The sequence below is a fragment of the Trichoplusia ni genome, chromosome 2 (genome assembly GCF_003590095.1).
Source record: "Trichoplusia ni isolate ovarian cell line Hi5 chromosome 2, tn1, whole genome shotgun sequence".
Taxonomy (NCBI): Eukaryota; Metazoa; Arthropoda; class Insecta; order Lepidoptera; family Noctuidae; genus Trichoplusia; species Trichoplusia ni.
In genome coordinates this window covers 13,408,488-13,434,661 of record NC_039479.1, presented here as the reverse complement: position 1 = coordinate 13,434,661, position 26,174 = coordinate 13,408,488, and the positions used below count along the sequence as shown (strand labels likewise).

The following is a 26,174-nucleotide window of genomic DNA, read 5'->3' as shown; positions in this document are numbered from 1 at the left end:
TTTGGTTTACGTGGAGTCGTAAAAATACAATGATTGAGTGGACAGGCTTAAAGCATAAAGCATGTCAGCGCAGATTTTATCCGGATTTATCCGTTTTTATTTTTCAGGACAAAATCCTTTCATCCAATTAATTTCTCGGAATTGATGCGTTCGCCAATTAAATAGAAAACTGTTAGTGTACACGACTCGTGTTATTATATAACTACGATTGAACTGTTATTATTAACTTTCGAAATATATATTCTGGTATTAAATTGAATTATGAATTATGAATTATGAAATTTCATAAATTTATCTAAAGTTAGGTACTGACATCTAACTTTGATGACTTTCGGTCCGAATTCAAAAAGTACCTAAACGTTTTTTATTACTTACCATAATCTAAATTTAAAGGATCATTGTCACAGGTAAACTGAACAAATAAAAATTTGTTAATTGACATAGAAATTTTACCTATAATTTTAGAATTCTCTGACAACTGAACTAGTTTCAACTGCTTTAAAAAAAGTCTTTATTATAGCAGTTTGAGCTGCACCCAATCATAACAGTTCTACGAAAAATATAATTTATTTAATGTATCGTTTCTCTTGTCTAGATTGTCAAGTCCTCCGTCGATGTCGCTGGGCGGGTCACTCTCCCTGCAGCCAGTGCTGTACGGGCCCGGCGGACCTGCACACGCGCCGCTGCCTCCCTCCCGACGCCTATCAAGACCTTCCGCCGCTATACAACACATGCACGTCATAAGCGCGTAAGTATACAATATTTCGATCAAAAGATAAATGAAGTAAAATGTCAATATTATATACTCAACTTATACCCGTGGATAAGATATAACTACACGAGTTGATGGCCCGCAAGTAAAGCTATGTTTGATACGGTCTTTCTATAGATGGGTGACCATGTTTGTCATAACGAAGTCCTTCGTGTTTCAGAGGGCACGTTAAGTTGTGGTTCCCAGCTGTTATTTACACACCTTTGACGAAAGGCAGACAGTCTGACAACCAGTCTTGCTAAGGTGTTGCAGCAGCAACTGGGTAGAGGATGTCACACCGGCAGTCGTTTCTTGTAAATACTGGTTAACTGCATTAGACTGGAAGCTAATATTAACTGGAAGTTTATATAAAGCTTATAATTTAACTACGATTTTTATCTAAGATAGAGGATAAAACACTATAGTTATTTTCTTATTCCAATACCGCCTGACAAATCTACCCTGAAGCCTACCAAGAAAAAATAGAAAAACAAACAAATAACTAATGCAAGCATAATTTATATTCCCGTTTCTCATTTCTTATATTCTATGTTGAAACTAATGAGGAGTCCAATAAAATAAGTCTCTCAACTATAGTGGAAGCGAGGAAAGGGGAATGATATTAAGACGCAATTTGCCGCCTTCACATGAGAATTCCTTGCTTTACTTGCATGAAACGAGCGTACAGTAACTTTGTTATAAAATATAGAATAAAGAGAGAGAAATATGTTGTTTTTCATATTTTTTTATAAAGTTTCTCTTTTTCTTCCCTTCTATAATTTTCTCATTGCAATTCCCTCTGTGTCTGAAGTCAGTGTAATTTTCTCCTCATTACCGTTATGTCGTTATTTTTGCTATCTAATCAAGGAAAAGTTTTTCTCATCAATTAGGTTGGTTGGTATCAATTAACTACTTTCAGGTTAGCAGATAGAAGACAGAAATTTAATATAGTATAATAGTTATCAATCTCATGGGCGACTCAAAAGGATTTCTTTAAGTGCTTCGTCTCCTCTTTCGTATCATTCTTGCCAAAGTTGTCTTAGTCATGATGAGGCGTCCATGGTAGAAACCAGAATAGCTCTCCGTTCCATCTTTCGTCACCTTTCTCTGTCAGCAGTGGGCGCGGCGCCATATAATCCCTTTCACAAGTTTAATAAATATATTGGGCACTACATGAACTCGAACAGGCCGTAAGTAGGATAATTTAATATTATTTTCATGTCCAACATCAGCCCAATTCGTTCTACAATATGAGATTAAGTTAGTAAGCTGTAGATTGATTGGATCCGACCGTTGGTAACTTAAAGTCATTTAACAATGTTAGGTCATGAGGCCATTTACCCACAAGTTTTGATCCGTTGTATATAGGAAGAGTAGGGAGCCCGGGTAACCGGACGAGATAACTAATTGCTCTTTTAAACTATCCAAGCAGTAGTTGAATAATGACTGCATGCATGATAGGTGTTTCGTCTGTACTTTAGTTTTTTTTTTATAATAACAAGAAATACTATTAAGTAAGTATATTGCAGAAGGTTCTTTACATTTTAAAATGGGATTTCATATATAAATTTTAACATACACCAGCACCAATGCGGAAGGTGTAAAAATTAATAAATCTTATATTCATTTCCCAAAAGCATTTCTAGAATTCCCCCACAATTTCCGGCGATTTATTTTCCATTGGGTGCGTTTGAGTTAATAAATGACCATTGAATTTGAGAGCTGGTGAAAAAAATGTGCTAGAGCCAATCATTGGTGGGGCGGCAAAATTACCACATTGAAAAATGCCGGAGAGAAACCGGCGTAATAAATTACAAGAATACGTAAAAGCTTGCAACCCAGAGCTCGGGGCGTCCCCTACCCAACTTAAGTGCTGACAATATTTTCGTTCAGGTAATATCGGTGTTTCTAAACTAGGACGTTCTTCGTAAATTAGTCTTGGGAAGTATTTAACATAAATATTAATACGAAGCAGGTTTTGTGGTTTATCGAAAATTATAAAAAAATACATATAACGATAAATTAGTTACTATGTAAGATTCAACACTACAAAACTATATTAAAAATATTCAAATAAATAATATTCAATAATTCAAAAAGACTAAACTAGTCGTTTGCTAGTTTGTTCCAAGAAAGAAAAATATCGATAAGGAAAAGAAGCGGTCCCATCACTAAAATCACAATTCGCGTTCGCTAGGGAAATTGCATTTTCCCCACTGAATGTGCACTCTAATGAAAAGCACTCAGAGCGGTGACACAATGTAGTCTAGTGCTTGGAAATTAACAGAGGTACACATTTACATAGAGCCACCGTCTTGAGTGGCTGTGCTTATTTACGGACACAGTGCTCCAACACGGAAGAGCTGGAATACATTTCCGCGTTTTGTACTCACACAGAGCACAAAGAACCGCAACGTTTTGTTCATTATCACCGAAAATGGAATAAACTTTATATTCAGCTCAAAGTAGCCCTTTGAGCTTAGGGGTATTTTTTGAACCACAGCCAAAATGAGCTGTAATTATTTTAATTCCTGGAAATTAAATCTTGCCCGCAATTTTCTAGAGGTTCATTTGTAACGGTCCTAATAATAGGGAACAATGAACGCCGCGTCTGACAATGAAGATATCAGGAGAAGGGTGGCTTGCAGTAGTTGACCTAATTTGCAAATTGACTGTGACGTTTCCGTAATCAGTGAAATTCTTTTGTTCTCGATAAAAGGCGGAATCCTGCTGAAAATTAATCAAGGATATTTAACCCTCTGGCAGCGGGCTGAAATGTTAAATTAATATGGTAGTAATTAATGTGAAAGCAGTAGCGACATGAAAGTGTTAATTTTATTTTATCGCTTCAATATTTTATGTCCGATGAAACTCGCTTTCGTGTGAAGCCCTTTTATATAAATATGATTTCATTTTGCGAAATCTATATTCGGATGAAACTTTGCAGACTTTTATAATTAACTTTCAAACGTGACATTCGTTATTACTTATTTGATCCATGATAAAAATACTCTTTTTACATTTGTTCTGAATACCTGAAATATTAATTATTTATATATATACATTAATTTGATATTTATTAATTATCGATAGATTATTTTTTTTACAAAATATTTTTGTGTCAATTATGCCTCCTTTGGGCATGAGTACTAAAATACAGATTGGGTCCTCGATGTGGTTGCATGATGGTAGGTACACATCATCATTATCAAGCAACTTTTCACCTTTCGTCTTTGATCTGTTAATGAATTGTGAAATCCTATACGTTGAAGTTTAAGTAAGGTGATGTTTTGCAAGCTAGAGTTTGTGTGACCATAGTATATCTAAGTTGATAAGGGTTTCAAAGTTTGGCAATAACGCGCGTTCACTTTCGTTACTTCAAACTCTGTGTGACTTTGAAGTAACGAAAGCCAGTCCCAGCACATTATGCAGAAATGTTGGATACTAATGAATGTTCATGGAGATAAGTGAGGCAAGAAAGTTTTTGTAATCAAACCTTTTTGCTGATTGGGAGAGGAAAGGTAAAGAAGAGATTTTTTTAATAAAAAAATAACTTCAAATACTTTGTAAGTCAAGTGAATTGACTATGAAACACTTGACAAATTGGTTTTAAAGTCTAGACATACTTGCTAGCATCGCTCCCCTATTTCTAGAGTCCTTGTTTCACCCATGACGTCATAATTTTAGCAAGTCTATAAACAGGAGGCATATCATTGTCGGGAGCGGAACCGTTGCAACAGTAAGTAGGCACTGACGATCGCTGTGGGGAGCCAATAACACGCCGTTACCATGGCAACCGTGCGTGCTTGAGAGGGGCCCCTTCCCCCAGAGAACCGAGCGCTTACGGAAACCAGAAAACCGTGACATCTCCTTCTGCGAGAAAACTTGAGGAAAACTTATAAATTGAATTCCAAGTCGAGACGTCGAAAGGTCTACCTTTTATGGTCATATATTATTTAGTACTTTTTTGTACCTCAGCGTCCTTTCTAAGATATATTACTATCACGATCATCGTTTGTCAGCGATGGATTAGATTTGAGACGACAAAGTTTAATGTTTTGACTATGATTAGGGCTGAATTGTGAGATTGGAAATTCGACATCCAATTTCTGTTTGGATTTCTTTCTCTTTACGTTCGTCCTTATTGATCTTTCCAATGATTTTGTCTCGTTAACGAAATACGCCGCATTTGTCATTTCGCTTACATACAAACCTTAAATATTACGCATTTCTGACGCCATCAATTTCGGTTGAGTGCTATCAACATTTTATTGATTCGACGTACCTGTCAATTCATTTGAAGCTGACGTTAATTTGATAAAGAAATGTGAAAATTATTGCAAATATTTGAATATACAAGAGTATATTTTGGTCTAAATTGTATTAATCTTCCGATAGGTTCCAAACAATATTAACTTAGTATATTTAGGGTTCTCTGAGCACGGTGTACCTATTGCTACTTGTTTGTTATTCTTTGACCATTGGTGTTTTAGTATGTCTGTCTCAATAAGTTTCATTTTTTATTTAAATATATGATTCTCTACATGTTTTGTCACATACGTTAATTTCTATCATAACAAATTATATGCATCACAATTTTCCACCATAAAAAATGAAAATAAATTCGAGGCAAGCTTCAAAATGAAGCGCAAAAAATTGCCGCCGCTGTTAATGAAAGCTGAAATTTTAGCGAATGTTAAATTACGTTAAGTATAGAGTAATTAGTGTGGCGCGTCTGAATCCGACGCGTCATGAACTAAATGACAGGCGATTTAGTTAATGTGGCTCAATATGGTATGTCATCATCTGTCACACGCAGACTTACGAGTATATTTGGAACTTTGATGATGTTCCTGGACTATATTAGGTATAGACGTCATCAGGCAGCTACATACGTACGTAGATATGAATACGAAGCTATATTAAAATGGAATTAAGACTAAATAGTCTTTAATTAGCGATTTTGCCATTATTTTTTTAATAATAAAAACTGGATTATCCTTTGGAATGTGCTTTGGCTCTCGACCTTAGTTTTACTTCTAAAAATAAAACCAAAGTTCCAGGAACAAAAACCGTTTAAGTAAAACCGCTACAATGTTATAAGTTCTGCATACATAAATTGCATACTTAGTCCAAATTCCGTTGTTTATGAAGGAATCTTATATTATTAGCTAGCAATCCTAAAAAATAAAAATGTGTTTTAAGACAATAACTTATGACAACTCTCCAAATACTTTACATAAACATTCCTGCAGTTTAAAGTTCAAAGCAAGAAGAAGTAAAGGAGTACCGCCTTCAGCAAGGATGCATCCAAGCTACCATCTAAAGTACTGGTGCTTAGCGAGGACGAGGCACAGAGCCGCTAAATCCGATTAAACTGAGCGTCTACATAAATATGGATGATGCTGTGATGCTGACAGGGTTCTGTAATCTGGGGTATATCTGGAAACCGATTTTTAATGATAATATGATAGAAGCCTTTTCTATTTAGTTGATTTTCTGAAATGATGATGGAAAGGTATTCCTCTATGTGAATATTATTTGGATAGTTGGTAGTTACTACTCCCGCACTAAAAAAATAATCCTTGTATCGTGAGGTTTCACAAACAATCAAGACACATGCTCAAAGATATCCAGACTCAAGACAAGCATTTGTGGGTTACAAAACTGCTTGCTCTACACTATAGAGGTGACCTACTCGCAACATACCACTCGCCTATCCGCACAGGCAAAGTAAAACAGAATTGTTTTGTGCACGATCAAGCTTTAGGTACTTAATGCGTTTTGTACGCAATGAGCTGTTCCACTTCCACGCGTCACTTCAAGTTAGAGTAGGTAGGACCCTAGATAGCTAGGCTATAACTAGATTAGAGTTATTTATATGTCCAAAGGCAAAAAGTATTTGTTCTCTTATACATGCATTTCGTATTTCCCCATATTAGTTCTCGTGATCTTAGAACAAATAAAAAGCACCTTCTATCAATCTGAAAGCCCAAAGGAGGAATGCTATAGAAACAAATCTCCGATTTGTAACCACAAAATGACTTAGTGATACTGCCGGCGACGAAAGCGAATCCCTTTTAATGTCCAATAAAAGCTTCGAGAGCTCTTCGTTTTTATTAGACTTCTAATGAAAACCTTCAGATTTAAATATTTGTGAATCCATGTTTTCCTTCAGCGTTTGTCCGTGGCACTCCTAAAGACCAATAAAGAGAGTACCTACATAATATACAACTTCAAAAAAGCCACATTGATACGTTCCCTGCATTAGGATCGAACCTCACCTCGTACATACATACATAGCCATACACAAAACTAGGCCACCACATCATTTTTATTACATATCTATACCTTGGCATACTCTTATTCAGTTTAACATACTTACCTAGTACCTCTAGGTCTGTCACCTATAAAACGACTTAAGATAAATAGGTCCAAGGCTCCATTTATTCTCATCTTCCAAGAGAATACTTGGCTCTCAGACGTTCAGACCGATGGAGAGTCCTGTCGTAAAATAAATGGCAAATGTTTGGGCTTGCATTGTTTGTGTGAAACTCAATAAACTGACTAAGTTATGCTGTGTATTTGTGTTTGGATATTGCTTGTCAGATTGTTCAGAGTAGAGGGATCGAGGAATTATTTATAGATACCTATTGTATATTTTGGTTTAGCGCTTTGAGTGGAAAATGGAGCAGTCTTTTTCTCTCCGTACTTCCGGGTTTTAGTGCGTTACTATTATAATTTCTTATTTGATTTTACAAGTATGTAATTTTAGTTTATGAATTATTTTTTCTTGATCTGATATTGACTTACCCCTCTTTTAGACCGAGTATAATATAGGATCTAAACCTGCAACCTTGATCCCATTGTATCTTCTGCCGATGGAAGCAAACTGAAACATTTTTTTCCGTCGTTGTTAGCTTTAATAATACTTATCTATTTTTTAATTTGTCGTAGGAGCGACGCATTAGCAACAACCCTGTCGGCGCTGTACGGGAAGCTGCTTGTCGTCATGGGGATCGCTTTCCCTATGGCTGAGGTCATCTCTACATACATTCCACCCTCCTTCTATGAGGTAAGCTATGACGCAGCTTCAAACTGTCCTCTTAAGTGTACTTTAAGTTTGATAAATTTTTGGGTGATGTCATTTCAGCCATTTGGAGAAATGAGACAAACTGTAGGTACCTACAAATATGAAATGTATTTTGAACACCGGAGTTCTTGATTTAATCGTGAATGAACTACAGTTATGTGTAAACGTACCGATCTCCATTTTCAAAAGTTCCGAATCTTCTGATAAATATAGTTATAAGATTCACATCGACTCATGGATCTTTGGTCAATACCAATTTTGTGTACCTACTTTCAAAACAAAAGAAGCTTGAAAGGGGAACTCTACCAAAGAAAATGTCTTGTCAATAGATTACCTTTCCCATAATTACGAATGTATCTCTATAGTCATTCTCATTACAAGCGATCCGTAAATCCCTCATTTTGTATAGCGAACTTTCAGCCTGCGTTAATTAATCATTTATCCGCGCCATTGTTATACCTAAATACATTAAACAGGCAATCGTCATAATGGCCAGTGGAAAACGCTGAGCTCTGCTTGTCAAAACCGGGAACGCGGATAAGTTATTCATGAGCCTCTTTAGCGCCCCAAATAAATTATGATAATAATAACAATTTATTTTTACGTAAAGTTAACGTCTTTTTGATTAAAAATTAAACGGTATTTTGTTTTGTACGTCTTTTAAATGTCGGGCCTAAAAGTGTGGGAAGGTACATTTTGTTTATCCTGTCTAAAAATATATTTATCCTGTCTAAATATAGGATCTTTCAGGCAATTGATGTTGTATTTATTAAAGTTATAGCAATATCGTTCCTGAGAATAAACTAATTCAACTTGTTCCTCATCGCCAACGTTTCCCAACTTCAAGATTTAATGAAACATGTTAGGGAAATTGTTACAAGCGTTTATAAGTTATGAAAGAACCGAGAATTATCCTAAGGGCAACAGATCTAATTTCTCAGATTGAATTCGGAACATTTGATCTAAAGACACCTTGAAATATCTTTAAGTTAATTATTTCTAAGGTATAGTCAAATATTTAAGAGTTGAAGACGTAATTATGGATTAATTTATAAAGAGATTCAACTCTTCAACTTTGCTGAGAGCAGTGACTCGACAAAGTTACAGTTATTAATATTTCTTTGGTACAAATTTAAATATTCTGAATGGAATAAGTAATACATTTTGGTATACTCTTATTTTACTGCTAATTACAAAATGGTAAGTTATAAGCCTCGTTGGTTGTTTTTGATATTAGTAAGTTAGTTAGTTTCTAGCTCTACATTACCTTATAGTTAATTGGCGAAGTGTTCTAGGAGAAAAAAGAAACTTTATTTTTCAGACAATGTACAAACAAAAAGTGACATTTAGCCATACTTTTTTTGTCATATGATCGGTAGATATACATGCAAAAGGTGACATCAGTCATATGGTATTGTACAAAAGTGTCCAAAAGTATGAAAAGGAACGATCATTAATGTAGTTGTCGTAAATTGAATCATATATTCAAAGCAGTAGGTACTAATTGCTAATACAACGACTTTGATTTGACGTTACAGTGTGAGCTACATTATTTTCTATGATATTGATAAGTTTTGTTTTGTCACCAGGGCTTCTACCTATACCTGTACATCGGCAGCATGGTCTTCTTACTATACATGTACGCGGCTCTCGTCAGGGACCGGTCCAAGTCTTCGGCACCAGATACCACCGTCGTTGCAAGTAAGTACATAAAATTTAATAGGTACATAATACGTATGTACGTATATAATATTTTTTTGTTGGTTATCACTTCTCTTTATAGTACGAAAAGCAATCTTACATAATCATGATAATTTACATTTATAAAACAATACTGATACAGTAAACTATGTATTAGTGCTACAGAATGTGATAAATATAAGTAGTATAGATACATGTTCAAGGATAAATTGTATGTAATTTGGTGATATAATTTTATGGTACATGATCGTGATTGTATTCCCTACTGAACTCGTAGATTAGTTTTTCGAGGAAGCGAGTTACATTATTAGACGTTATTTACACAGTAACGGCATCACAGAATTACAATAAAAAAAGTTATGACTTAGTTGTTTTGCAAGATGGAATGAACCCAGCTATTAAACTGAAAAAATATAAAATAGTTCCATCCTTTAGGAGAGTTCCAGATTTAAAATTGGATAGCATTTCTTAACTCTACAAAGTCAAGTTCAAATTGCATCATTACCTCCCACAGTGACGTTATAATAGAAATGGCAAGTACTGGAACTGCCCGAGGCTAGTCGCTCCCTCAAAGAACGATATTTTTTTGGTTTTCTTTCTGAATACTTAAGTGTTGTTTTGAAGGTGTAAGGGAGTAAGGTGCTTCTAAGTTTTCTCACGATAATGAGCGACAAATTTGTTATGTTCTGGCCCTTGAGTTGTCTTTACGAAACGTGAGGACCACATTAAGGAAAAAGGAAGGATAGTGTATATACGTGTAACAAGAAATTATTTATAAAGAATAAAAAAGAAACGTTATTCGATATGGCTGCAAAGAGTGTTACCTATGAGATGACGGCTGATAGAAAGGTATGGGAGAAGGAGACATGTTGCGCCGACCCCAAATAAAATAATTGGGCTTAAGGCAGGGAAATGATGATGATGATGATGAAAAGAGAAAAGTAATTTTTCTTTAATATGGAAATATATTCAAACAAAATTTTATTCAATATCGATGTAGGTATTCTTCAATCTTTACTTTTTCCCATTCAATACTGAACTGAAATTACATCATAAATAGATGATAAAGTATCTCCGACAAGACAGATCCAACCGATTATTAGTTACCTTCGAGATCAAATATTGTTTACCCGTTCTTCATTACTCATTCGGGAAGAAAACACGCGTGAACTGTTCCACAAACATGATTCCCTAATACAACCGGGTGGAAAGCCGATTGCAAATCGCGTAATACGTAGCTTGTGACGTAAACGCACTCGAACTTTTTTCCCTTGTTTTCTCGCATCTTTTATTTTCTGCTCGTTCGTGATCGTCGCCCTGGAAACGGTCGGGTGATTTTTCTTTTTTTCTCCCCGTGATTCCACTTTTTGTTATTTAAATGACGCGGAAAGCCCAGCACAGGGACAAATATGAGAGCTAATGCGTTAGAGTGATGGAGTTTTCACGGATATATCATGCAACATTTTTCTACTTTTGTAAAAATGTTTTGTTTGTTATTCGCGCAAGTGTTTCTTATGGTCGGTGATTTTTCAGTGACGTTATGTGTTGGGCAAAATGTAAAGCGAAAATAACAAGATATGACAAATGCTGGCAAGCAACTTCTCTGATGTTTGCGATTTTGTAACCTACTTTTAAATCAAGTATTCGTAACTTGATTAATTTTTATATTTTCTAACTATACTAAAACTTAGTAGTCTTGCCTTTCACTTTGCAGTGTTAAAAATATAATAATTTTAGTCTGATTTTGTTATTTTGGCCACAAACTAACCATTTTTATCATCATCATCCGATAAACATCACACCAAAAATAATTTCTACAACCTCAATCCTGACTGGAAGCCGACCCAAAACCGTGAACTGTTGCTAAGCCGATTGACACAAAACAAACTTACACGTGCAATAAATTCTCTATTCTATCCTCCTTAGAATCAGACTCGAGCTCATCCCCATCGGAGTCAGATTCCTGCTCATCCCGCACTGAGCGCAGCACGGCGACCGCTCCGCACGTGCCGCCGCAGCTGTCAGCCAAGCGCCTGTCTCTCGGCTTCGCACTGGCCTCAAGAACTCACCACTACGGCAGCTTCTACCTGAGGATGGGAGCAGTTGGTGAGCATTGTTATATATTCTTTAGGAATGGACTACAGAACCCTTAGAAGACAGATTCCTGTTCATCTCATGCATAGAGCAGTACCGCAACGTCGCCTTATAAAAGAGTGTTTTAAAGTGACAAGTATATAGATAGAACAATATTGGTACTCTTAAAAAACAATTAAGCGAATATACGAGAGACAAGGAATACTAGATAGATTTATGTTTTAGTCTGGATACCAGCCTAATTTATACTTCAAATATAAATAACTTGTCGAAAACGTTTAATTCCGCGCAATATGTTCCTAACAACCTAATATTAGCAACTACCTTCGTTTAATCTAATTCCAAGTTACACTGATTGTTTCGTTAAATCAATTAGAAGCAAAGTAAACACGCCTCTTAATAGGCATTAATCGTTGTCACGGATTAGTTCGTAACAAACTTACGGTCCACTACAACAACAATTGAAAGGCTTACTACTAACTCTTGCACGAACATTGTTGGTATTGTGGGAAAGAGACAACGCTCTACGAAGTATATAGCGCCTTCCTGCATCCACACCTGCGATAGTCTAACTTTAAGAGGTGCTAGTGGGACCCTTATCTGAACCGGATTCGCGACTAGGCCACGAATAATCTTGTTTGTAGAAACTGTAGCTTTCGGTAGCACTGAAAATGGAAATCTCGTGTTCTTGTTTGCAAATTTTGTTGGAAGACATTTCCGACAGCTTTACGAACTGGTTTCGCAGTAGTTTAGTGAAGTTAACTGAACGGCTGAGGAATATCGAAAGGTATATTCTTGTCTTTCGATTTTATACACAAAACGTTAGCCAACCGAATAAACGTTGTTTTGTGTTGCTTGTAATAAAATATGCCACTTATAATAATTGTAAACATAAGCTTAATTGTTTTTTTTTGTTGATTCGAACTTCCCTTCATTACACAGACCGTACACGTTAAAATATCAAATCTCCGGCTATGACGAACAATATATGGTACCTACGCCACCTGGAGCCCTCGATCTTGCGCAGCTCCGATATTGGCGTAGTTTAGTTCCGATTTTCACCCCGTAACCGAATAATAGTTGTTCCACCGTTCCAACCACGTCTTTTCAGATGCATCTCCATATTGACTAATTATGTCAAATGTTATTTCCTTTCCAGCTTTCGGTATCGGGTCCATGATCTATTCCGGGCTGGAGTTTGGCCAATATTGGGAGTTGGAGCGGAACACCAACTGCCATAACGTTTTGTTGGCTTTGACGCCTGCGACGAGGATGGCCTTTATTTTCATACAAATGTATTTCATCTTTCTTAACAATGAGGTACGTTGGGTTAATTATGGAATATAATTATGGATATTTAAACCCACTTGCGAATTTGTTTTTATGAATAGATGCTATATGCTTAAAATCGACTGTCTAGTTCTCTACTCTTATTTTATCATAACATTTTACCCTATTTGCGCTATTTCATGGTAAAGAAATAATTTCAACTTGGTCTAGTCCAACCAGTAACAAAATAATTGCATTTTTCATATCACTAATCACACATCAATGTGTATACTTTTTGTGTAACCCAACACCCTTAATCATGTCACTTTAAACTTGCAGATGAAAGTTTACAAGCACAAGATAGTGGCCCGTTTTGGCCTCATGCACATGGTTGGAACAAATTTAAGCGTTTGGCTTAACGTCCTCGTTCAGGAGACCAAACACGAGATCCTCACCTTCTATGATCCTGAGAACAAGACTATTGGATTGTCACACAGACTTGGTAAGTAAACTTCATACTTCTATTTTGCACTTCATTATAATACATGCTATAGTTATCGAACTTAGTCATAAAGACTCATTAAGTCGTCGAAAAATGTTGATATTATTAATTATTTAAAAAGTTTTTATTGCAATAAATGTACTTCATTTAAGTGTATGTATGTACTAAATGCTGGCCGGTACACACAAAATAAAATGGACGGATGCCTTTTTCTTTTTTTTTTTATTAATATTACTGAAAAGCTTACATTAAACGGCCAGTAATATCCAATATTGATTGACAGCAAAAAGTTTAAATACAATAGTGTATATTTTAAAACAAAATAAAAATTGTTGAATATGAGAGATCTCTTAATATACGACTGTTTCCTTCTGAGAATATAACTTTACGTCGCGCTTACTTTACGCTGCGTTGCCAGACTCTTGACATGACGCAGGTGTGCTCACAATATTAGAAGACAGGTGCCAAGGGTTGCTCTAGCCTGAGTGAAAAAAAAGCTTCTATATTTTATAACGTGCATTAAAGATGAAGCACTTACTTTTATTTCTGAGTGCTCATTTAGGATTTTGCGTTTCGAAACGGCTTGGAAATGCATTTCTCCTTTGTGGCGAGCTTATAAATAATTTATTTTAGTTATCCCTTAACGATACACGCGTATTTTTCTTAATCGTACAACTAATTTCGGAACCGCCTGGAATCCTCAATCATAAGTGATCCCGATAAAGACGTTTGAGTAAACGGATGTATGATGTGTGATTAACTATGAATCATCCTGCCGAAAGTTGCTTTTTATCACGTTTATCATTTGAAACCTATATCCGTCATTCCAAGTGATGCCAACAGTTAATAAAACAATCCAACGTGGTCATAATTAAACAGCAAACTTAATTAAGTACTAATCAAGACCAGACATAAAAGTTTTCCCATATTGTTTTAATAAATGCATTGAAATCCGTATAGTGTCGGTCCGGTAGACATTTTGAATGAAATGGCGTGAGCTGGCAACCTATACAACCTCCATTGTTGTTCGAATCGATAATGTGTACTTTATTTGTACAGGTTATGTTAACATTATGTTATTCCTGAAAGTTGTGGCTTACTGAAATACAGTTAGGTGTTTGTTTTTCAGGCTTGTTTTGTTCTAAAAATAACGTTGTTATTGTTGACGTATTTTGAACTTTTGTATAGTTTATTTTGAAGCTCTCGATTGGTAATGCTTTACAAATTTTGTGTATGTAGGCACTATACAGGACCTATTTTAAATAAGTACATGAGACCAAAATAAAAATACTTGCCTTTATGTTTAGTAGGTATTGACAAATATCATTCATTATGGGGTTTACTTAAGCAGACAAACATATAAATAAAAATTTCCTTTTGTAATTTAAATTACAAAAGACAGGGTTGGCTAATTTGCGGTATATTGAAAATAGTGTATAGTATTCTCCAGGTACAATAAAGGTCAAATTTCTACTTTGTTTTCGTCGTATATTTTGATTAAAGCAAAGAATTGCTACAAAAGCGATCACTCACTTCCATTTCGATACAAAGCAATATTTATTGAACGCAATCAATTTCAATTTATAGGAATAAGCAGCTATTTTTCTTAAACAAATCAACACTTTCCCACATGATTATCCTTGCTACTTTCACATCGTATAACCCACATACCACAGATCCCTAGTGGCTGGTATTCGCTGATAATATCCATTATGCTCATAATAATTGGATTAATCATTGTGAGCGAGCATTTCCCTCAGCCGTATTGTCACCGCTTCCCACGTTGATTTCATTTAAGCTTTGACTAGTTCTACTCAATTGCCTGATTGTCATTCGTCACTTTTTAATGTGATTCCTCTAGCTATCCGATTTCAATTTTGATTTAATTATGAAGTAATGTTGTGTGTTTATGATTTGTATGTTCAGGAAAGATACGCTGTTAAATGCAGACAATGTGTGACATTTAGGGTTCATTAAATAGATTTAAGGAAAAAAAAATCGTTGCTAACATCTACTAACATCAAGAATTTCAACTATCAAGTTATTACGGTTGATAAGATCCTGCCAGGCGACAGGCTTACGGACAGACAGACAGATAAACAGACGAACTGGCAGCGGGGTCTATTCATAAGGTCCTGTTTCCACTGTTTGGTTAGGGAACCCTAAACAGGCTACTTGGTAATGTCCTTTTGTCAATGCGATCGTAAGTCTCCAATGTGGCAAAACAGATCTACTATCTATACTATACTATACTATCGTCTTAGGATTTTGACAGCAAGCTGATTCCCTATTAAATATCAATAGATTACTCCTTAGTAGTTTTAAAGAACACTAGTACAATATGTCAACAAGAACAAATCTAAATTCAAAGAAGATGTCACACAGTAAAACATTTCAGCATTGTAATGTTTACTTTGTCTCACTACGCATTGTTTCGCGTCTGAAAGCATTAAGACTGTCTGTGAAAAAATAATTGCTCTTTCAAGTCGTTAAGACAGTTGTTCAGATGTTTCAGCTGAAAAGTTTTCAGTGATGTAAGGAATCTTTGTGAGCGCCTTTTAAAATATCTAAGAACAAAACTTAGTATATTCGAAACGCAATTTCTCTTGTTAGTTTTGAACATTATGATAAGAAGCTATGTATCGCATTAGTCCGAAATGTATACGAATGTTATAAACCTGTTACGATAAATATTACAAAAACGGTGAAAAGTTGCCAAAAACTAAATCTACAACCGATTTTTTAAATCCTGACTTATATCTTCATAAACACGTGTACGAGGTCACAAACAGCAGTTAGTCAATTAATATTGTAACGGAAACATCACAACTCAAACAATTCTAAAGTTATAATGATCAACAGTAAACAGAATTGATTCGACACGAGAAATTACGAGTCAATAAATACTTTGGAACAACTTTATGCGTAATACCTTAGGCACACACACTCATACACGCACGGCCACGTAATTGGTTTACTCCTTCCTCAAAACATTGTACGGGTGTATTCTATTAACAAATACATAAAAATATACATTGCACATAAACTTTATATGCGCATAATTCTCAAAGGACATGCCTAAAGTAATTTCAGCCACCCAAGAGACCGCGGCCGCATGATTTGTTTCCTAACCTTCCCTTTGTTTCAATTTATCCACTTTTAACCCCTTTTGTAGCTTTCAGCGAGAATTTTATGGTTATTTTATGATACTAGTACCTGTATCTGGTGGTTTCCACGAATGAGGCTGATATTATTGACGATAAGATTACGATATACAAAAATGTGGCCAGTTTTTGAAACGATTATATACACATACACAATTTAATTACATTAATTAGGTAGTAGACTAATAGCAACTAAAAGCTATGTAAACGAGAAAGTAGGAACAGCATTTAATGATTAAATTAAGTGAAGTACGCAAACCTAATTCCATAAATACTCAACGCCGATGAGTAAGAGCCCATAAACAAATAGTCAAAGTAGGTGCAGATTTCCAATTAAAATTTCCCTCATCATTGGCAAACGTCACGAAGGCATGTTGATTGCGTTCCAATGTGACCGACCCGGAAGGCATTGTGACCCAAATACCAAATGTCATAGCGATCGAAGATAATACGTATTGGATGATTTAGTTAGGTATTAGAAGCTTGCCCTAGTTTAGCTTCTGTTTATTGGTAGGTATTAGTGAAATGAATTTTGTCGCCAAAATTTGGGCGGCGATTTTGAGCTATGGATGCTGGAAAATGTATGATTTCGTAATAACCTACATCATGGTTTTGACTCTCCTTGAATTTTTTCGATAGGTTTTAACAATAACTTATTTCTTCTACTTTTAATTTCAGCATTCCAGAAGGCATTTGCATCACTGGCAACGGATGTCCCGCCGTCTCACCCCGCGGCCGCTCATTTACGAGTGCCAAGGGGTCTCAAGGGTCCTCACCACATCTTCGAGTGTCGCCGAACAAACATAATGGGTTCTCTCGTCCAAGATGCCTCACCGTTTCTTTTCCCCTGCACAATCGAGTACTCCCTGATTTGCGCCGCCATCCTGTACGTCATGTGGAAGAACATATCCAAATACCCATCGAAAGATGTCGCTGCAGCCATCGTCAAAGCTCGCATCCTAGAAGGCCTGGCCTACAAGAAGTCACCACATTTGTATAGCGTTGACTGTGCCAGAGCTCACAAAGGACTCTTCTTCGGGATCCTCGTCTTGGTTCTAACTATCATATCATTGATCTTGTTCTTCGTTTTGGTATCCAAAAAAGATTACGCTACACTGGCTGTAGTGGAGGTCAATGTTTGTGAGTTAGCATTGTATGCTATGACAACATTTGCTAGTTTAGCAGGAATGTTTTGTGTGAGGAAACTCAAGTATGATGGCAACCGAAACCTCGAACTGGATAATATTCTCCTTGTTGGAGCGCAAACTGGCATGTTCATCTATGGCACTTTCACCATCATCGGTGGACATTTTACGATAGAAAAGAACACCATATTAATTTTGATAACGGCTTTATCATCTTTGATACAGACTACTTGTCAGACAATGTTTATTCTGGATGCAAGTCGAAGATCGGCGAAAACTGCGGAACAGTTACGGAAAAAGCCAGGAAGAGAGATAGTGACCTTCCTGTTGGTTACCAACTTGGCAATGTGGGCAATAAATACTTTGGAAAAATCAAGAGCGGAGTCTCATCCAGTCCAGCTGCACTTCTATGGGCTGTGGGCTTGGACGATCATCACCCACGTGTCAATGCCACTCGCCATATTCTACAGGTTCCACTCAACGGTATGCCTGTGTGAAATATGGAAGAGAGCGTACAAAATGAAACCCGCTTACATGTAGCGACCGGCGCGCAGGTACTGGAGCACAGCGCTGTCGTTCAGAATGTGAACTGTGGTACCTACTCTCGAAATCATACATGTAAAGTGGTAGTTGGATGTTAGTGCCATAGATTCAGCTTATCTATCTGGATGCCGGATCAAATACAGTAATCACGATATACCGACTTTTTAGACGAAGTTCAGAAGCTCGTCTATCCGGTATTCTACGAACCGCATAGTTTGAAAGTTGACTGCTGTAATGTTAAGTTATTGTATTAAAATATTTTAATGTGTTATTTATTTGTAGCTTTATTATACGCTTTAACTATCTTAGCGGATTTGATATGTTGATATTTAAATCGCAGTATTTCACACGGGTTGGATTTTATTGATTTTAGCGCTTTATACGTTAGTTTAGATGTTAATTTATCAAGTTTTAGTGTTAAATGTATTGTTAATATATGTGAACCTATTATGAAGTAAGTTATGTGTTCATATTTCAACTTGTTTAATATAGACATGTGTAGCGTCAGATAGGGGTTAGTTGGTAAGTCCTAGTTGAGCCTGCATTTCACATTCCACATCGTAGCATCTCTTGGTCGCCGAGGCATAATATTTATATTCACGCACTTTGATTCAAAATGAATGTCTTCCATTAGGTTACATTGTTTTATAGACTTTTTAACAACATTTTTTTTCTGCTATTTATTGGCGTTTATAATAACGTCTTATTCCATAGTACAGAGGGAACAATAAATTTTATCGACCTAATGATATTTTTTTGAGGATTTTTGAACGAGAAATCAGAACATTGGTGACGATAATAAAGTACTTTTACTATTAAACGCATAATAGTCTGAACAGAGGATAGAGATTTTGTAGCGGATATTTTTGCGACGAAAAGTAGTAACGTCAGTATTTTGGATAAATTTTTAACTGTAGCAATACCGTGGACCCAGTAGTTAGGCAAAAATGTAACACCAAAGTCGTTTATGAGTAAGAAGTGAAATTTTGAGCTTATTTCGTGAGTAGTCCAGTGTATATCTGTCTAGAGCATATGAGCGCCAAACTCCTGGCGTTAGACTTGCATGACGTTATTATTGTCTAGACTTAGTGATTTCGTCCACATCTTATGAATATTTCAATAATTTTCAAGCATAATATACAAGTTGATTTTGTAATAACGTTTTGTATCGGTAGATTCGGTAGATGATTTGAAGGCATGTATAATAAACGTTCAGAGCCTAAAGATTTTTATAACAGATTTTATTGTTAATTGATTTCAATTGACCTTGTGATATCAGCTGTTCTTTTTTCTAATCTCGCGATTACAAATGAAATATTTATATTAATTTATTAACGCAGTTCGTATACCAACTATTGATTGCTCAAAATGATATTAGAATTTGCATGTTTATTTAAAGTTGCTGAACAAAATCGCGTGTAGAATTTGATGTTATAGCCTAACTGTTAATATTGTATGATATGAATTGATTATTGTATCTATAGGAATATCGCTGTACCTTGTAGATTGAAGCCCCAGATTAGATTTCCTATAATGTTTATAAAATAATTCTGCTTTAAAGTTTTATTTTTTATTGGTGCCTGTCGTTGGCTCTTGCAGTTAAAAATCGAGACGGTGTACTACACGGAGTAGAGCAGAGTTTCTCTCACACAACTAAAGAGAAACCTGCTTTAAAAATGGTGGTATGATAACTATAAGGCCGTTGTCCGCGAACTAAAACATAATGAAAGCATTGCTATCTTTTATAACTTACCGGAGCCCAATAAAATTAATGACATTTTAATTTTAAATCTTCGCAAATTGAAATTGCCTGTATTTATGGCAGTTTTAGTTGAAACAACTTCCTCTTTTTAGTCGTCCAATTACGGGCAAGTGTAAAAGGTAGCAAAATCTTACCTAAGTTTCGTTCAATGGATTCAAGGCCAATTTTAACCGTCACAAATTACTTCATTGACTGCTCCATTATTTTTGTATCATCGAATTTTTCAGTTGATTTTCCTAACGTTATTTCACATTAAGGAATGTATCAAATGTTTTAATGTTCAATTGTTTTAGCAGAAGCCGTTCCTTTGCATAATAAAACCCAGTTTTTAGAGATGTCAGAAAACAGTGATTTTAAAATTTTGTAAATTAGAGTTAGAGTCCTTTATACTTTTTATATTATAATATATGTACCTAGTATAAAAATATGTCCTAGGTGCGTAAAGTACATTGAATACTCAATATGAAATTTTAGCTTTAAATTATATGTGACATACCAAATTTATACCTACTTATAAATTATTGTAGAATTAAAATGAACGCCATACTCACAATTTCGGATTGCTGAATTTTTAAAACCTTGGCATTCAGGTTTTATCTAGCTGTTAAATAAGCTTAGTAATATTTTAAGTTACTTTCAAAAACAAAATTTAATAGTCGGCCAAATTTACAAAAATGAAGAGACAGTACTTTTTCCGCCGAATATAGTTATACATTTTAAAATTTTACATTCTCAAAAGCTTAAGACATTTTGTATAAATACGTATATTTTAGCAGATCTTCACGGATTTGATTCCTTCACTCAAATGTATGTAAAAAATACTATTATATTTAGAGTAAGCTAAGCTGTACCTATCTGTTTATTTTATACATAGGCTAGTTTTAACTTTGTACACATTATACCAAATATTTGTTGAAATATCTTTTTATCATTTACTCCGCGGCATTTGGCAAAGTTTACACAAATTATGAGAGCATAAAACATACTTATATTTTGATTTCATGATGAAGTATTTTGGAGGTCGAAAATAACATATTTTTGTTCTTAATATCTTGTCGCTTTTCGAGGTTTTCATAATTTGTATAAACTACAAACAATTAGTTTTCATGAATGCCTTTTTATGAATAAATAGTGATACTAGAGTATTGTTTTTAATTATATATTTGTGAACTATTTATTTGTTTAGGAGAGACTGTGAATAGAACAGGATAGCGCTAAGATTGTCTCTTTCGATGTTTAACGTTTACAAACAAATAAAACCTTTCTCGAAATTATCCTGAAATTGTTGTTTTATTTTGCATCAGAATTTTAGTTTCACTTGTTAAGGTAGACAATATTCTCCGAGTTAGTTCCGTAAATAGGTCTAAGTAAAGTTTGGTTTCGAGAGCCAGTGTTTTTTTTTTATTGAATTTTGTTAGTATAAAACTAGTGTACCTATGCTAATTTTGCTACATTTTTAAACAAGTAATATCTAGTTTGAGTAAAGCTTAAACACGTGCTTAATATCTCACGTCGAAAGAATCTCGCGACATCTAGTTTTAAGTCACGTAAACCAGACCGTAGGGCAGCTAGCAGTTGAAATGTAACTTCCAACAGATGGCATAATATTTCGGGTTGTCAAAGCTGGACGAAAGATGTCCATTTAACAAAATTAGTATTCAGTATACCTACATATGCATTATTATGTTGTATATGACCATATTATAAAAATGTGCAGAGATCTCAAGTATCAAAGTCATCTCAAGTTAAATTAATGTAGATTAGAAGGCGTATTTATTATACATACAGTAAACGCATTTAATATTTAGAATACATCATTCTTAGGTAAATTACTTTATTTACATGGGAATCAAATTGTAGATATCAGGGTTGACACTTTTCTCGGTTATCTAATGTGTTCCGGTGTTCCGATTGGTCAAAGTTTAAATTATAAGTATAGAGTGAGAAGCTACAGAAAAAGGCACATTCCTTTACAGTAATATTCTATTAATAATCTAATCTACAACACCAAAATTTTCTTTATTTTTACTCCCTATAACCGTCTTGAATGGAACTTTACTACTTTGACGCTATATTACTGCTGATAAAGAAACGGGACGTAGGATGTAGGAAGGGAATTTCTCAGTCTTACTTCTATAGAAAGCGGTAGGCCTATAATATTCTTTCCATGTCGATTTTTTGTCAACCCTAATTCTCTTACCGTGAGAACAGATGTAATAAAGTTGTAGTAAAACAAAACATGAATAATTCATACATTAAACTAATCGTCAACCCTGCGCATTGCTTAGGTTACCCGACTTGCTGACACAAAAGGAGGTACGTGATTATCTGAATGGTGACTACGCATATAGTTTTATAGAAGCTTTGTAACTTGGTAACCTTGGCTGATATTTATCATGACCCATTGAAAGAGGTTCAATATTTACCAGGTGGTACGAAGGATTAAAGAATAATGGCTCAAAACTTGCGTAGAGTTAAGTTAAAATGTAGAGGCGTGAAAAATAAACCCTAGTCCTCTGAAGCTGCCACAGTGTTCGCTAATACATAGGCACATGCTAAGGCATAGAGACGTCAAATGTATCTCCTTATTTATTCAAAGAAGAAAGTTAACTTTTGAGTAGATTTGAGTATCTGAGTCTCTTTAGGTCTTGCTCTCTTCGAATTGCTTTAATCTAAATGGCGCTATGTAAAATTCAATCCGTACTAGAGAAAACTTTCCACATAAAACTTATATGCCAGCGAAAGAAACTCATACGAGTACGTAGGGCATCGATAAAGATCATAGATTTAAAATTATCGATAAATTAAGTTCTATATTAGTTGGCAAGTGAAAACCGTTTGAGTAGCGACAATTTGTTGGCTTGCCTTATACGATACAGATAAGTGGGCAGCCCATACAGGTAGACTCTCACCGGCGTGTGCTTTCTGCGGGGATACCATCACCCTTTAAAGGGATATTATTATGGTTGTTTAAGCGGGACAGCGCATTACACGGTGTGGAGCGCCATCTCTGTTCCACAACTATTATATTAAGATTCGGCCGTCTCTGGTTGGAGCTGCTATTAACTCGATATAGCGCTACTTTTTGTTTGCTTTGGTAATACCAATTTCACTGACATATCGATTGAATGACGGATGGCATCAATGTAACAGGGTCTTGAGAGAAAGGAGACTTCTGGAATCAATAGAGTTTAAATAGTGATAATGACAAATCCAACGGCAGTTTGTAACTTGAGCTGTTCAAGGTTCGATTACACAATAGAATTAAGATGATTTATTTGGTGCTCTATGATATTAATTTTGATACTATCATTTAGTGATATGATTATTATAGATTTAGAAATTAAGTGTATAACAGTAGTTTAAAACACACCTAATCTATTCAAGTTCTAACTAAGCTAGTTAGCTTACAAAAAATATTAACATTGTCTGGACACGAGTTAAATAATAATAAAGACATGAATAGTCGTCGACCACTCAATGTCCGTTCAATTGGACCGTAGCGAAGTGGAATAAATGAAATGCGCGTGCGCTTACAAACGATGTCAGTGTCAAACAGATGTTCTTGACAATTATTATTTCGAATATGGTGGTCGTTAAGTCACACAATGGGAAAGCTGGAATATCGGGACTCTGATCTTGTTTTGTTTCAAATGTTATTTAATTTAGTGTTTTTTTTTCATAATACTATCTTATAGATATCAATTGACTCTCTTCTCGAACAAGAAGGGGTACAAGAAACGTTCAACAATGTCAAGCCGGATTACATCAATGGCTTCTTTCGATAAGAAATCTTTTTACTTGAATTTGAGGATAAAACAATGCTTGTTATTTCTATTAAAAAAATGGGAAAGTGGTTCATAGAACATGAAAATTAATATAAAAAAATATTGTAACTACAAACAACATTAATTGGGTTAAAAAGTTATTCATGCGCTTTAGAAAAAAAGGGCAGAGAATAATTAATGGCTTGCATAGCTACAGTGGGTGATCAATACATAATAAAGCAAAATTACGTTCTCAATAATTGGATAAATGTACAGAGATCGATACAAAAACTCTATAGAAAACTGCAATCAAGAAAACAACACCAGTTATTAAGTCAAGAAAGTTGAACTGGTTACCTTCTATCATCTTACATTGTAAGACCTTCAGTTGTTGAAGGGAGACGGCGCATAGCACGACGTAGAGTCGCCTCTCGCTTGCACGATTGCAGCTGTCTTACTTTAAGAGGTGTCAGTACATCTCTGCTGATTACGAAGGCTGAATGTAAAAAGAACCCGTTTCGATCATTAGTGTAATTCTGTACCTAAAGGTTATAGATTGAAATTGATGCTTAGTTTTCTGTATAATCACATTCTTTGCAAGTAAGCATTACTTGCATACTTAACTATTACGTAGGATGTTTGTTTATATTACGATACTTATGTAAAACATACAAAATGATGTTAAATTGTTATAACTATCAGCATATTTGTGGGTTTTGGCTGTAAAAATGAGGATAGTGATCCTTCTCAAGAAACAACAGAGCTTTGCTTAACTTACGTCTTGACATAACTTAGTTTTTTGTAGTGTTTGACAGTGCTAGGTCATTCATTTTTGAACAAAGGTAGAGTACTTTAGGAAGATGGAGTAGAGATCTTTAGGTAGAATAAAGAATTCTGTTTTATTCCAAGACTTATAAAGGATTTAATCAAATAAAAGATTGTGTGAAAGATTCGAGCGCCGTATTTCATCCCTTGAGTAATATGTATGATAACCTGAGTCAAACTCACCACGCCGTTGCATTATTAGCTCATGAAACTAGTCGATTAGTCTCACGAAAGGAACTACAAAATATAATCATGTAAGGCAGACTCTAAGGTAAAATCATCAGTTGCAAATAATCCTAAGTTATAAATCTATTTACGACGCTATTAACCCATGTTCTAGATCTAAATCGTACCAATTCAAGTGGTAATAAATAACTGTCGAATGCATTGGAGCGAACTTTAAACATTTAATAGAATTATGGTCAGTTTGCTGGTACGTGTTAAATTTTATTGGCTTTCCAATAACAAATATGATTTGTAGTGTTTACTTACTGTTTAACTTTTGTCAAGAACGGAATACTGATTGTTAGTGACCCGCATCGAATTAATTACTCTTTTTTCTTTTTCATTGAGTAATTTTGTAATGTTCTATGATGTCGTACTTACCCCGAATCATAGTACCACAGACACCTGTCTTTGCCGCGAAGAAAAAATAATAATACGCACTGCCATTAAGTCCATTGGCTCACCTAATTAATTACAAGTGATTAACACAGATACCTATGTCATTAACGCCTAAAAAGTGCACGACATTCTTCATTCATGAATAATGATTACTGACAGAGCAAGTAAATCATGTGTCAATTTATGTAAGTAAATTAAAAAAACAAACATTTTAAGTGTATGGAACACGGACCTCTTTTTTATTGTACCTTATTTGAAATAAATACTGGCTGGTTGCTTCTTCTAAAATACACGAAAAGAAAAGAAAAAAATACGCTGACGTTTCTAACATGTCAAATTTGGAACGCATCCCATTAGTCTCGCTCTCCCCTCTATAAAAGGCGCGGTAGTAAACCTCTCGTAATGCTTTAGTTAGCACTCGTATTCAAACACCCCTATTTCGGATGTACCCTCATTGCTTTGCCGATCGATACACGAACAGTGCACGATGGAAGTGCAGCGAGGGTAGTTTGCACTGCGATTTAAGAAAGATACGTATTCTTAGAGGTAGGAAGTTTTTTGGAGACGGAGAAAAAGTAGTTTTATATTGTTAATTTATAATGTTATGCACTGGTAAAGAAAAGTTTGCAAACAAATTTCTGCAAACATTTTACAGTTCAGGTGAGTTCAATGATGTTGTTATTCATATTCATTTTATTTTGTTAACATTCTTTGTTACCAAAATTATATGAATATAAGCTTTCATCATAATGTTGTAATTCTGTTCAGCTATTACAACAAATATTATGAATAATAACCGAAGTTAAGCCACGGTTGTTAATCATATTTCTTTTTACAACGTTTTTCATTTTATTTTAACCTATTTGTGTGAAACCCTCAGTGTCAGGAGTACGACTTAGATCCACATGAAATTTAATATAGAAAAAATATTTCT

General features: G+C 35.1%; 1 protein-coding gene across 3 annotated transcripts in view; it reads left to right on the top strand.

Annotated features, from left to right (window-relative positions):
- Window positions 1-21,306, top strand: part of LOC113507898 (proton channel OtopLc) — a 71,847-nt gene extending 50,541 nt beyond the window's left edge. For all 3 annotated transcript variants that reach the window (XM_026890845.1, XM_026890836.1, XM_026890853.1), the window contains 7 exons: window positions 596-748; window positions 7,709-7,826; window positions 9,434-9,545; window positions 11,472-11,651; window positions 12,799-12,959; window positions 13,248-13,410; window positions 17,253-21,306. In XM_026890845.1, coding sequence (XP_026746646.1) covers window positions 596-748; window positions 7,709-7,826; window positions 9,434-9,545; window positions 11,472-11,651; window positions 12,799-12,959; window positions 13,248-13,410; window positions 17,253-18,259 — 1,894 coding nt within the window. In that variant the 3' untranslated portion in view covers window positions 18,260-21,306. The remainder of the gene's footprint in view (window positions 1-595; window positions 749-7,708; window positions 7,827-9,433; window positions 9,546-11,471; window positions 11,652-12,798; window positions 12,960-13,247; window positions 13,411-17,252) is intronic.
- The last annotated feature ends 4,868 nt before the right edge of the window (window positions 21,307-26,174 follow it).